Source organism: Salmo salar, chromosome 28, assembly GCF_965601325.2.
Source record: "Salmo salar chromosome 28, fSalSal1, whole genome shotgun sequence".
In the NCBI taxonomy this organism is placed as follows: domain Eukaryota; kingdom Metazoa; phylum Chordata; class Actinopteri; order Salmoniformes; family Salmonidae; genus Salmo; species Salmo salar.
The window spans coordinates 29345883-29358772 of record NC_138318.1 but is presented as its reverse complement, the minus strand read 5'-3'; the positions used below and the strand labels follow the sequence as shown (position 1 = coordinate 29358772).

At 39.9% G+C, this 12890-nt stretch overlaps 1 protein-coding gene across 1 annotated transcript in view; it reads right to left on the bottom strand.

Moving 5' to 3' along the window:
- Nucleotides 1–12890, bottom strand: part of LOC106589783 (KH domain-containing, RNA-binding, signal transduction-associated protein 2) — a 115370-nt gene that overhangs the window by 44115 nt on the left and 58365 nt on the right. Inside the window, exon 3 of the mRNA XM_014180115.3 lies at nucleotides 12395–12511. Within this exon, the coding sequence (XP_014035590.2) occupies nucleotides 12395–12511 (117 nt within the window). The remainder of the gene's footprint in view (nucleotides 1–12394; nucleotides 12512–12890) is intronic.

Genomic DNA, 12890 nt, shown 5'->3' with positions numbered 1-12890 from the left:
GGTTTGAATCAAAAATAAAAGGATTTTCATGCAGTTACACATGTACTTAGAGGAATAAAAGTGAATACATGCAAACTGGCCCATAATTCCACCTATACAACAACATCCTATAAGCAGGGTTCATACAGACATTGACAAGTCAAATTCAAGGACTTTCAAGCACATTCTCAAGCACTTAATTGTACTTTTCAAGGACCTCAATGTTATACAATTGTGTCATTTATATAATTGTAGATATAGAGCCTAATATAAAACCCCTCCACCTCAAAAAGCATGCAACAAGTGTCAAGAAAGTAGTCATTATCACTTTAAGAATGGTGCATTTTTTGGCCTTTGCCAATGCGTTGATTTTCAAATTATTATTACATTCTACAATATGTAACAATAATGTGGACATGGTGACTAAATAGATTGGATGGATGCAGATTTTTCTGTACCCCATGTGGCTGATGCAGGCACACATAATAAAGCTATGAATAGCGGAAGCATTAATCTCACTATTTGAATCTCACCATCACTGTTTTTATAATGAGAAAGTGAGCAAAAACCATGTTCCTTTCTTAATGGAAGGATTTGCATGGAAAAGCCAAGTTGAAGCCAACAGATGTCTTACTCGTAATAACCGCATGTGGATTCACTGCAACAGAGTAGCAAAACACCATCCTTCAAATGAAGTGACAGGAAACAAACTGAAGTGGACACATCTCTCACAAAAACAGATCAAAAATGAAATCACAAATAATTATAGGGGAGCAGGAGAACGTATAAATTGGTTGCAATAATTACAATAACTTCTCAAGCACCAAATTTAGGAAATATTAGATATTCAAGGTAGGCCTATTCCAGTACTTGAATTTCTGAGCTCCAAGTAATCTACTTCAAGCCCACTGTATTGTCTAAAATTGCATGTGTAACATGGAAAACAAAATATATTTGTCACGTTATATCATTACCAGATCGTGTTGTGAATAAGACCACTAAGCTATGTAATTTGTTGTCATTATATCCTTAATAATTAATAGGAAGAGTGTTGGGTGTTGGGCAATAGTCTATCCTACTCGATTGCCACAGTAGACTACGAGGCACAAAAACATATGAAAACATGAACTCATTCCCTTGATGCTTTTTCTGTTAAATCTAACGAGAACCTGCTATTAATCAATCAGACAACAACAGATGATCAACATAAATTCACTAGGGATATTGGGTCCAACATGGATCCAGGCACTAGTGATGTGCGGGTCGAACCATAACCCGCTGTCCCCTCGGTTATATCAGCGGGGTGGACGGATTTAGGGTCATTAAATACTGTGTGGCTGATTGAATAAAGAGAAAACAATACCTTAAAAAATCCTTAAATGCATAATTATTGTGCAATTTATATCTATAGGCTACCTTGAGGTTTGGTATTAGTGCATAAGCCTAAGCTTTAGGGCTTAACTCTATGCACAACAAATAGCCTACACAGCCAATTGCCAAGTAATGCTTTTGGGAAGGGGCAGAAAAAGTTCACGTCAATCCACAGAGGAAAAAAAATGACATTGTCGAAGTTTAATTCAATAAAACAAAAGTGGTTAAAGGAGAGTTGAAAATAAAGAGAAGGAGGGCCAGAAATTACATTTTTGGATAAGATTTGGTGAAGTGGTAAAAGAGGATGATAGCAGGCTGTTATGTGTGATGATTGTGAGGCACTATATACAAATTCGACAGTCACAAGACGGGACTTTAAAAAGGACTATGGCATGTCAAGGGAACTAACTGTAGCCTACTGTTTAGATGTGTTAAGTGGAAACTGAAATATGGAGACTGACTGTAGGTTTATAAGCTCTCACATAGCCTTAATAATAACTCCTGTAGAATTAAGCATTTCTTGCTGTAAAACAATACACCAAATGTAGGCAAATTTGGTCTTGGGAACAGGAGTGGAGAAACATGATTTCTCTCTTTCTGAAAATTGAGAGAATGCAATGCTCAGTTAGATACCATCCTTAGAGGTGCTGTCTTCAACATAAAAGCACAATAAAAGCTGATAGTACTTCAACCACATCAAATATGGATCGAATCCGAACTGAAATCTGATCACAAACACATTGGGTTGTTTCCACAGCTTTCTTTTACCTTACAACCGGTCAATCTGATGTCAATTGGACATTTTGCAAGTAAAATCTTTCCAGTTTAAAAAAAAGTAAATTGCATTATTGTATTTTCTCCCAGTCCATAAAAGTCTTTGCTTCGCGAAAGATGACAGCGAAACTTTACAGATGTCAACTAGATTGAAGCATTCATTCATTCTATCAATCTATTACATGATTTATTCTGTTGAGGAAGGGTTTATTTAATCTTCTAGGGCAACAGATGACAGAAGAGAAGCTACATCTATCTAATTATAGACAAGTTGACTAACAAATAGCCTATCAAAATGTTGGAAATTATAAGCAGAAACATATCCAAATCAGGCAAAACAAATCCTGCACCCCGTCAAAAAATTGTTCTGCTGTCTTTGACAGTAGTCTATAGCGCATGTTCTATCTTTGACTGTAGTCTATAGCACATTTTCTATCTTTGACCGTAGTCTATAGCGCATGTTCTATCTTTGACCGTAGTCTATAGCACATGTTCTATCTTTGACCGTAGTCTATAGCACATTTCCTATCGTTGACCGTAGTCTATAGCACATTTCCTATCTTTGACTGTAGTCTATAGCACATTTCCTATCTTTGACTATAGTCTATAGCACATTTTCTATCTTTGACCGTAGTCTATAGCACATTTCCTATCTTTGACCGTAGTCTATAGCACATTTTCTATCTTTGACCGTAGTCTATAGCACATTTCCTATCTTTGACTGTAGTCTATAGCACATTTTCTATCTTTGACCGTAGTCTATAGCACGTTTTCTATCTTTGACCGTAGTCTATAGCACATGTTCTATCTTTGACCGTAGTCTATAGCACATGTTCTATCTTTGACCGTAGTCTATAGCACATTTCCTATCTTTGACTGTAGTCTATAGCACATTTCCTATCTTTGACTGTAGTCTATAGCACATTTTCTATCTTTGACCGTAGTCTATAGCACGTTTTCTATCTTTGACCGTAGTCTATAGCACATTTTCTATCTTTGACCGTAGTCTATAGCACATTTTCTATCTTTGACCGTAGTCTATAGCACATTTCCTATCTTTGACCGTAGTCTATAGCACATTTTCTATCTTTGACCGTAGTCTATAGCACATTTTCTATCTTTGACCGTAGTCTATAGCACATTTTCTATCTTTGACTGTAGTCTATAGCACATTTTCTATCTTTGACCGTAGTCTATAGCACATTTTCTATCTTTGACTGTAGTCTATAGCACATTTTCTATATTATCGGGTTAGGGTTGGGTGCGCGCATCAGATTTTTACTTAACCACATACAGAGCATCCGGAAAGTATTCTGACCCCTTAAATTTGTACACATTTTGTTACGTTACAGCCTTATTCTAAAATTGATGAAGTTGCTTTTTTCCCCTCATAAATCTACACACAATACCCCATAATGACAAAGCAAAAAATTATTTTTTGAATTTTTTGTGTATGACCCTATGAGCTTGGCACACCTGTATTTGGGGAGTCACATCTATTCTTCTCTGCAGATCCTCCCAAGCTCTGTCAGGTTGGATGGGGAGGGTAGCTGCACAGATATTTTCAGGTCTCTCCAGAGATGTTCGATTGGATGCAAGTCCGGGCTCTGGCTGGGCAACTCAAGGACATTCAGAGACTTGTCCCGAAGCCACTCCTAGTTTGTCTTGTCTGTGTGCTTAGGGTCGTCCTAGTCTGAGCTCCTTGAGCAGGTTTTCACCAAGGATCTCTCTGTACTTTGCTCCGTTCATCTTTCCCTAGATCCTGACCAGTCTCCCAGTCCCTGCTGCTGAAAAACATCCCCACAGCACGATGCTGCCACAACCATGCTTCACAGTAGGGATGGTGCCAGGTTTCCTCCAGACGTGACACTTGGAATTAAGGCCAAAGAATTCAATCTTGGTTTCATCAGACCAGAGAATCTTGCTTCTCATGGTCTGAGAGTCCATTAGGTGCCTTTTGACAAATTTAAAGTGGGCTGTCATGTGCCTTTTACTGAGGAGTGGCTTCCGTCTGGCCACTCTACCATAAAGCCCTGATTGGTGGAGTGCCGCAGAGATGGTTGTCCTTCTGGAAGGTTCTCCCATCTCCACAGAGGAACTCTGGAGTTCTGTCAGAGGGACCAGCGGGTTCTTGGTCACCTCCCTGAACAAGGCCCTTCTCCCCCGATTGCTCAGTTTGGCCGGACGGACAGCTCTAGGAAGAGTCTTGGTGGTTCCAAACTTCTTCCATTTAAGAATGATGGAGGTCACTGTGTTCTTGGGGGCCTTCAATGTTGACCTCATGACTTGGTTTTTGCTCTGACATGCTCTGTCAACTGCACTGTCAACCTTACATAGACAGGTGTGTGCCTTTCCAAATCATGTCCAATCAATTGAATTGACCACAGGTGGACTCCAATCAAGTTGTAGAAACAACTCAAGGATGATCAATGGAAACAGTATGCACCTGAGCTCAAATTCGAGTCTCATAGGAAAGGGTCAGAAAACGTATGTAAATAAGGTATTTCTGTTTTATTTCTGTTTTATAAATTTGACAACATTTCTAAATGTTTTCGCTTTGCCACTATGGGGTATTGTATGTAGATTGATGAGTTTCTTTTAAAAATTCATTTTAGAATAAGGTTGTTACGTAAGAAAATGTGGAAAAAGTGAAGGGGTCTGAATGCTTTCCCGAATGCACTGTATAGTCTGGCGATTGCGGATGGATTATTAGGATTGTTTACTAGACATTGCAGGCAGGTGTGGGTGAACAAAAAGCTGACCCGGGCACCACTACCAGGCACAACTGTCTTCACCAGCATAACTAATGAGACTCCAAAATATTCTGGACATGCCTCATAAACACATTTTTTTCCAGCACTTGGGCTGTTGTTGTATCCTATCACAACAGCTGTTCACCACTTGACTGTCATTCTGAGAATTCCTTCCTGGATCATATGATGAAGTGTGAAAATATCAGGGCGTAACTAATCAGCTGGACACCAAATGTGCATCCAACATGTGTTATGCATAATTATTGAAAAACCACATTAATGACAGTATCAAATTAAGTTTTAAGTATCAAGGTAAGGTGACTCTTTTGGTTAGAAGCACTCAATTTTGCAATGCATACATTATTTTGGATTTGTGTGCCCATGAAAATGGTTTGAAATGTTATGTAGTTACACAACCTTTCTGAGATCTCTACAAGGTTCAAGTTCAATGTCTAATTTAACTGATTAATTATTAGTATATGATATAATGACAACTTACACCGCCATAAATGCAAGGACAGAAAAGTAATGCTCTATGTCATGTGATTTTGGATCCGTCAAGACAACCACCATGAGAAAGGATTAAACATACAGTGCATTCGGAAGGTATTCAGATCCCTTGACTTTTTCCACATTTTGTTACGTTACAGCCGTATTCTAAATGGATAAAAATATATTTTTTCCCTCATCAATCTACACACAATACCCCATAATAACTGAGCAAAAACATTTTTTTATTTTATTTTATTTTAGCAAATTTATTAAAAATACAAAATAAATACCTTATTTACATAAGTACTCAGACCTTTTGCTATGAGACTCGAAATTGAGCTCAGGTGCATCCTGTTTCCATTGATCATCCTTGAGATGTTTCTACAACTTGATTGGAGTCCACCTGTGGTCAATTCAATTGATTGGACATGATTTGGAAAGGCACACACCTGTCTATATAAGGTCCCACAGTTGACAGTGCATTTCAGAGTAAAAACCAAGCCATGAGGTCGAAGAAATTGTCCGTAGAGCTCCAAGACAAGATTGTGTCGAGGCACAGATCTGGGGAAGGGTACCAAAACATTTCTGCAGCATTGAAGGTCCCCAAGAACACAGTGGCCTCCATCATTCTTAACCCTTGTATGGTGTTTGGGTCTGTGGGACCCATTTTCAATGTTTACTAAAATGAAAATGAAATAATTAATTATTTTGTTCAACCTGAGACTCATTGGACTTGGCTCATTTTCTGTGAAGAACACCCCTACACATTTATTTTACATATATGGTGTTCAGGTCCACTGGACCCGGCAGTAATAAAAGTGTGGAAAAGTGTGTGTGTTGGTGAAAAAAAGTAAAAAGTAAACAAAAAGGTTTGCTATGTGCCTTCACTCTGTCTTCCTCCTCCCTGGGCCTGCTGTTACAACATAGCACCAATAACCTGTCTCCCGGCCTGTCTGCCGGTCTCCCACTTTTCTCGCACTCTTTACCCTTTGTAGTGCGGGAACCTGCACAATGTTATTACAATACATTGTTTCGGTACATTATTTCGATACATTGTAAAAAAGTATCTATTTTCCCACACTCTAGCCCAGCCAGGTGCAAATTGGTGGAGGGACAAAACAAATAAATAGCTTTGCATATGTGGCTCCTTACCACAATCAATCAGTATGGCAAAAATAATCTCTGCTTTGAGGGCATTCAAAATAATTTTTGCAGAGAGAGAAGCTAGTGTGTAAGGAGGGTCTTCCATTTTGAAAGATGAAGAATTTTCCAAAAATGAGGATCATGTCTCTGTCAATTCGGAGTATGACAGTGAGTTGGAAGAAGAGGATGAGATGAACCCTCATCCAGCCCCAGGACTAGCCCATCAGCAACCAGCCCCAGGACCAGCCCGTCAGCAACCAGCTCATCAGCAGCATGCAGGAAGAGAAATATGGATGTCAAAAATTGTGAAATTGAGTGGTCTTCTTGCCCAAGGAATGAGCCATCGCACATGGCTGCCAATGTGATAAGGATGCAATCAGGGCCGACGCGGATGGCGGTTGGTCATGTGCAGGACATGAAGTCTTCTTTTGAACTGTTCATCCCAGACACCATCCAGAACATCATTCTGGACTGCACTAATTTGGAGGGAAGGTGTATTTTTCGAGAGAGATGTAAGGAGATGGACCAAACTCACTTTGGGGTTCTTATCCTTACTGGTGTTTTCAGATCCAATGGGGAATCCACAGAATCTCTTCGGGATGCAGAAACTGGCAGAGAACTTTTCCATGCAACAATGTCTCTGGAATAGTAGGAACAGTACGAAAAAACAAGCCAGAGCTCCCAGCTCAGCTGTTGAATACACGGGCCTATCAATTCCTCTAAGTTTGTGTTCACGGCTGACACGTCCCTAGTGTCCTACGTGCCAAAGAAAGGCAAAAATGTGGTACTCGTGAGTACGCAGCATAGGGATGGGAGAATCTGTGGCCAGGAACATCAAAAAACAGAAATCATAATGGATTACAATGCCACAAAGGGAGTGGTGGACAATTTAGACAAGCTGGTGACTGGCTACAGCTGCAAAAGAAGAACCCTACACTGGCCACTTGTGATATTCTTCAACATCTTGGACATCTCGGCGTACAATGAATTTGTCTTCAGAACGGCGTAGAACCCAGATTGGAACAGAGGAAAGTTACAGACGAGACGGCTCTTCCTCAAGGAGCTGGGCAAGGCATTGGTAAGACCTCTAATCCAGAGTTGGCAACATACCCAAGGACCCCAGCTTCTGCAGCCATCGTGAAGAGGATTTAGGAGGAGGATGCTGGTGCCCCATCCGCCCGACCCACAGAACCAACAACTCCAATACCGGAAGTAAGTGTGAGGGATGTTGTTGCATGTGTGTGTGTCTGACTCTCCTACCTTGGCCTGCTGTATATGTGAGTGAGTGAGATGTTAGTTAAAATTCCTGAATTAAGTGTTATCATCATTCTAGATTGCAGCCGTTAGCAACAAGAAGCGCTGTGATGCATGTGGACCAAAGAAGGACAGGAAGACACAATACACATGCATCAAGTGTAAGAAATACATTTGCATCAAACACACAGTAAAACTCTGTCCCTCATGTGGTTTGTAATTTCCATAAAATAGTGTATGTAAAATTTGTCCTTCCAATTGGTTCAGTTCAAAGCAATAAACTTCAATACTGATGAAAACATTGATTCATTTATATTTGTTCAAGATTAACATGATGTATTCCACCCATGTCTTGGTTCTAATACATTTTTGTTACAAAAATCAGATTTTATTTAACAATAACGAATTGTGCTTTTATTGATAAATGTGATCTAGCAGAGGTAAATGGCAAATATTAACCATGTATGCTGTCTATGTTGCTTGTAATTGAAGTCAACATCTAAGTATTAAGTCGTTTTAATTAAATTGTTATGGCTGTATTGCTTTAAAAACACAAAAATATTGTGGGTCCATCAGACCCGCGAACATTGGGTGAATAACAAAAACATGAACACCACACAAGGGTTAAATGGAAGAAGTTTGGAACCACAAAGACTCTTCCTACAGCTGGCTGCCCGGACAAACTGAACAATCAGGGGGGAAGGGCCTCGGTCAGGGAGGTGACCAAGAACCCAATGGTCACTCTGACAGAGCTTCAGAGTTCCTCTGTTGAGATGGGAGAACCTTCCAGAAGGACAACCATCTCTGCAGCACTCAATCAATCAGGGCGTTATGGTAAAGTGGCCAGATGGAAGTCACTCCTCAGTAAAAGGCACATGACAGACCGCTTGGAGTTTGCCAAAATGCACCTAATGGACTCTCAGACCATGAGAAACAAGATTCTCTGGTCTGATGAAACCAAGATTGAACTGTTTGGCCTGAATTCAAAGCGTCACGTCTGGAGGACACTTGGCACTATCCCTACGGTGAAGCATGGTGGTGGCAGCATCATGCTGTGGGGATGTTTTTCAACGGCAGGGACTGGGAGACTGGTCAGGATCGAGGGAAAGATGAACGGAGCAAAGTACAGAGAGATCCTTGATGAAAACCTGCTCCAGAGCGCTCAGAACCTCAGACTGGAGTGAAAATTCACCTTCCAACAGGACAATGACCGTAAGAACACAGCCAAGACAATGCAGGAGTGGCTTCGGGACAAGTCTCTGAATGTCCTTGAGTGGCCCAGCCAGAGCCCGGACTTGAACCCAATCGAACATCTCTGGAGAGACCTGAAAATAGCTTTGCAGCGACGCTCCCCATCCAACATCAGAGCTTGATAGGATCTGCAGAGCAGAATGGGAGAAACTCCCCAAATACAAGCTTGTGGATTACACTCAAGGCTCTAATCACTGCCAAAAGTGCTTCAACAAAGCACTGAGTAAAGGGTCTGAATAATTTGTCATATTTAAGTTTTTTATTTTTTATACATTTGCAAAATGTTCCTATTTTTGCTTTATCATTATGGGGTATTGTGTGTAGATTGACAAAGGGAAAAAAATCAAATTCTATCAATTTTAGAATAAGGCTGTAAAGTAACAAAATGTGGAAAACGTAAAGGTGTCTGAATAGTTTCCAAATGCACTGTATGTTTTAAATCTACTCGTGAATTTTATTGAATAAAGCTATGATCCCCCCTTATATCTTAATGTAATGACGTGAAAAATATTGCAAGATTATTATCAATGACTTATCAACAGCTGTAACAAGTTGAAAATACTCACAGGTACCCTGGTTTATAGAATGAACCATTTATATTGACTCAATCAAAATAGGGCCCTCATGATTCTATTGGTTCACTATTGGATTTACTTTGCCTGAAACAGTTGTGAAACATATTCAAGAAAACTATTGTAGCTGATATTTTCAAGTTTTCTGTATCCATTTGAAAATACTTACTCAGTCAGTCGGCATATTCCTCAGACATAACAACACAGTGGTCTCTGTTGAAATCAAATTAGTTTGTATTACATGACTCAAACAAGGGTCAGTTGGATTGTCTGAAATTCCCCAAGATAATTATTTGTGCAAATATATGCATGCTCAAATATTCACCTTGAGAATCAGTACACCTCTGTTGTACACACGGTATGAAGTTTTCAAAATAAACTGATCTGGAGACATACCAATTGATACTGGATCTGTTCTGGGTAATATATGCAAAAATATGCAAGTGCAGCCTCAATAATCAAATTAGATATGAAATAAAAATGTCTGTGAAGTTCTGTTGTGGAGCTGAAATGATCTTACAACCAAGCAAAACCAACATGTTTATACACAGGGACTGATGAGTGTGGAGATGTAATGCCTTGATGTTATCTTTCACAATCTACTCTTCGCATGCATCACTGCAGACTTGAGTCGGAGAGATGTCAGACTGTTTAGTATTAAGGCAAGAAGCAGCATCTCCTTTGAATACATAAATCAGTGTTCAAATCAAGTCTCAAGAACAGTAAACATTGTGTATGTTGACATTTTAGGGTGTACTACTGCATGGCAAGCTTTCCTGAGCCCTGCCATGGAAAAACCACCAGAAAAATGCAGATCAAGGCTGTCAATTTCGATTGTGGTCAAAACGATGGATCAAGTCCAAGATAATCATCAGGGTATTCATACATGATCCTATTGTTGGAGTTGAGGTGAAAAAAAATATGTTGCAAGGGTGTTTACATTGCAATATGAGCATATCAGATGTGAGCTTTTCGCAATCCAATTCACCTCCTTCCCTCAGACTTTCTATTCACGCTCACTTCATATAAAGTCAATTGTAAACGTGTCTGCAAGGTTATTGCAATGTTGTGCTCATAAAGAAGGGACATTTGATTTAGTTCCAAAAAGAGCAAAACATGTTTACTCAAAGGCATCATAATTTCCTTGCTACAATGTCAATTTTTCACCACTGAAAATAGTAACAACAGGTGTATTGTTTTATAGGCATGTTTGCTGTGTGCATATCCATGGTGATACAGATGGTCGTCTACACAAGACGTAAGAAAATGTGAAATGTAACAAATACAGGAGATAACTCAATGACGTGCTTGTACAGTATGTCTCAAATAACGGACAATCTAAATGAAGGCAACCTCTCATAAAATGCTTTGACTATTATACATTCTCTAAATACCAAATGCTAGTATATAAGGGGCCAACATTCACTAAACATAAAACATTTAGAGGTCAATACTCAGTAGAAAGAAGTTTTTGCTCAATAACTCTGACAGCTACCAGAATTAAAGTGTCTACTGTGGAGGGTGTTAGAGAACATAGTTCTCCTTTTCCATCACTGAGGTTGTACAGTTCAGCAGGTCTTTTATCATCCTCTATAGATGTGTGTATTCATGTGTCCAGGTCTAACAATAGCTGTGTAACATTATACAGCAGCAGTACACTTGGACCTACTGAAGCCCCAGTAATGTCCTGAGTGAGCTACTTGGACCACCCAGACCTTTGACTTTGTTCTCTAGGCCGGTGTTGATCCTCAGATAAGGCTGGTTTCAGGGGACCACGAGTCAGTGAGAATGAATAGCCTGGCTGGGAAGCAAAATGCTCTCTATACGTAAAGCCCTATTACATTTATCTATAGTAGCGTTAACATACAGACATACTGTGGCACAGTTACTTTCATCTTTTTGTATTTGAATGCATTTAAGGTTGACTTTTCACTGAAACAGGCTAGCATTTGGCTAGCATTTGACAAAATACCGGGATATACTGTATGTAACGAATGTCATTGAGCCTCATTCAGAAAATTCTAAAGATGTTTTTTTACCCCCCTTTTACTCCCCAATTTTTGTGATTTCCAATTGGTAGTTACAGTCTTGTCTCATCGCTGCACCTCCCGTACGGCCTCAGGAGAGGCGAAGGTCGAGAGCCCTGCGTCCTCCGAAACACAACCCAACCAAGCCGCACTGCTTCTTGACACAATGCCCGCTTAACCCGGAAGCCAGCCACACCAATGTGTTGGAGGAAACACCGTACGACTGGCGACCATGTCAGTGTGAATGCGCCTGGCCCGCCACAGGAGTCACTAGAGAACTATGGGCAAGGACATCCCTGCCGGCCAAACCCTCTCCTAACCTGGATGACACTGGGCCAATTGTGCACCGCCCCATGGGTCTCCCGATCACGGCCGGCTGTGACAGAGCCTGGACTCGAACCAGAATCTCTAGACCACTGCGCCACTCGGGAGGCCAAAGATGTTCGTTCTTACCCTTTTTGACCATGAGTAAATAGCAGAAATGTAATACATGTTTGGAATATGTTTGTTTTATATGATTGTGTTTTGTTTTTCTTTTCTTTTTTCTTTGTATTTCCTATTTGTTGATTGCATTTCATATGTGTACTTGATGCCTGTATTTTTGTATTCTGCATGGCTTAGTTGAAAAAGAGACATTGGTCTGAACATGACTCCCTGTCAAAATAAAGGTAAAAACAAACCAAAAAAGGTTTTCTACATCATACAGTAGGTATTTAATTGAAGGTGAAAACATACAGACAGTCAGTGACTACATTCAAAGGAGGTGTTGTCATCATACCTTTCCTTTGTCCCTCATGGAGCCTTTTCCGAGGATGGACATCTTTGCTCCTGTTTCTTCTTGTAATCTTTTCATGGAATTGCCCCGTGGACCCAACAGCTTCCCAACAAAATTAAACTGCAACAGAGGAGAGGAAAAGCAATGTTTCTAAAACAGCTTCCTTGACAGTTTTCAATTATATACCTATTATATACTGAAGTAAATGGAAATTAGGTTACATTCTGCAAGGGAAAAAAAGATTAGAGGAAAATATAGATTACAGTTGGCTAACAATCAACCTTTTTAAAAAGAACCTCTTGAGGATCCGCCCCTTTTTTCAATTTTCTCCTAAAATGACATACCCAAATCTAACTGCCTGTAGCTCAGGCCCTGATGCAAGGATATGCATATTCTTGGTACCATTTGAAAGGAAACACTTTGAAGTTTATGGAAATGTGAAAGGAATGTAGCAGAATATAACACAATAGATCTGGTAAAAGATAATACAAAGAAAAAT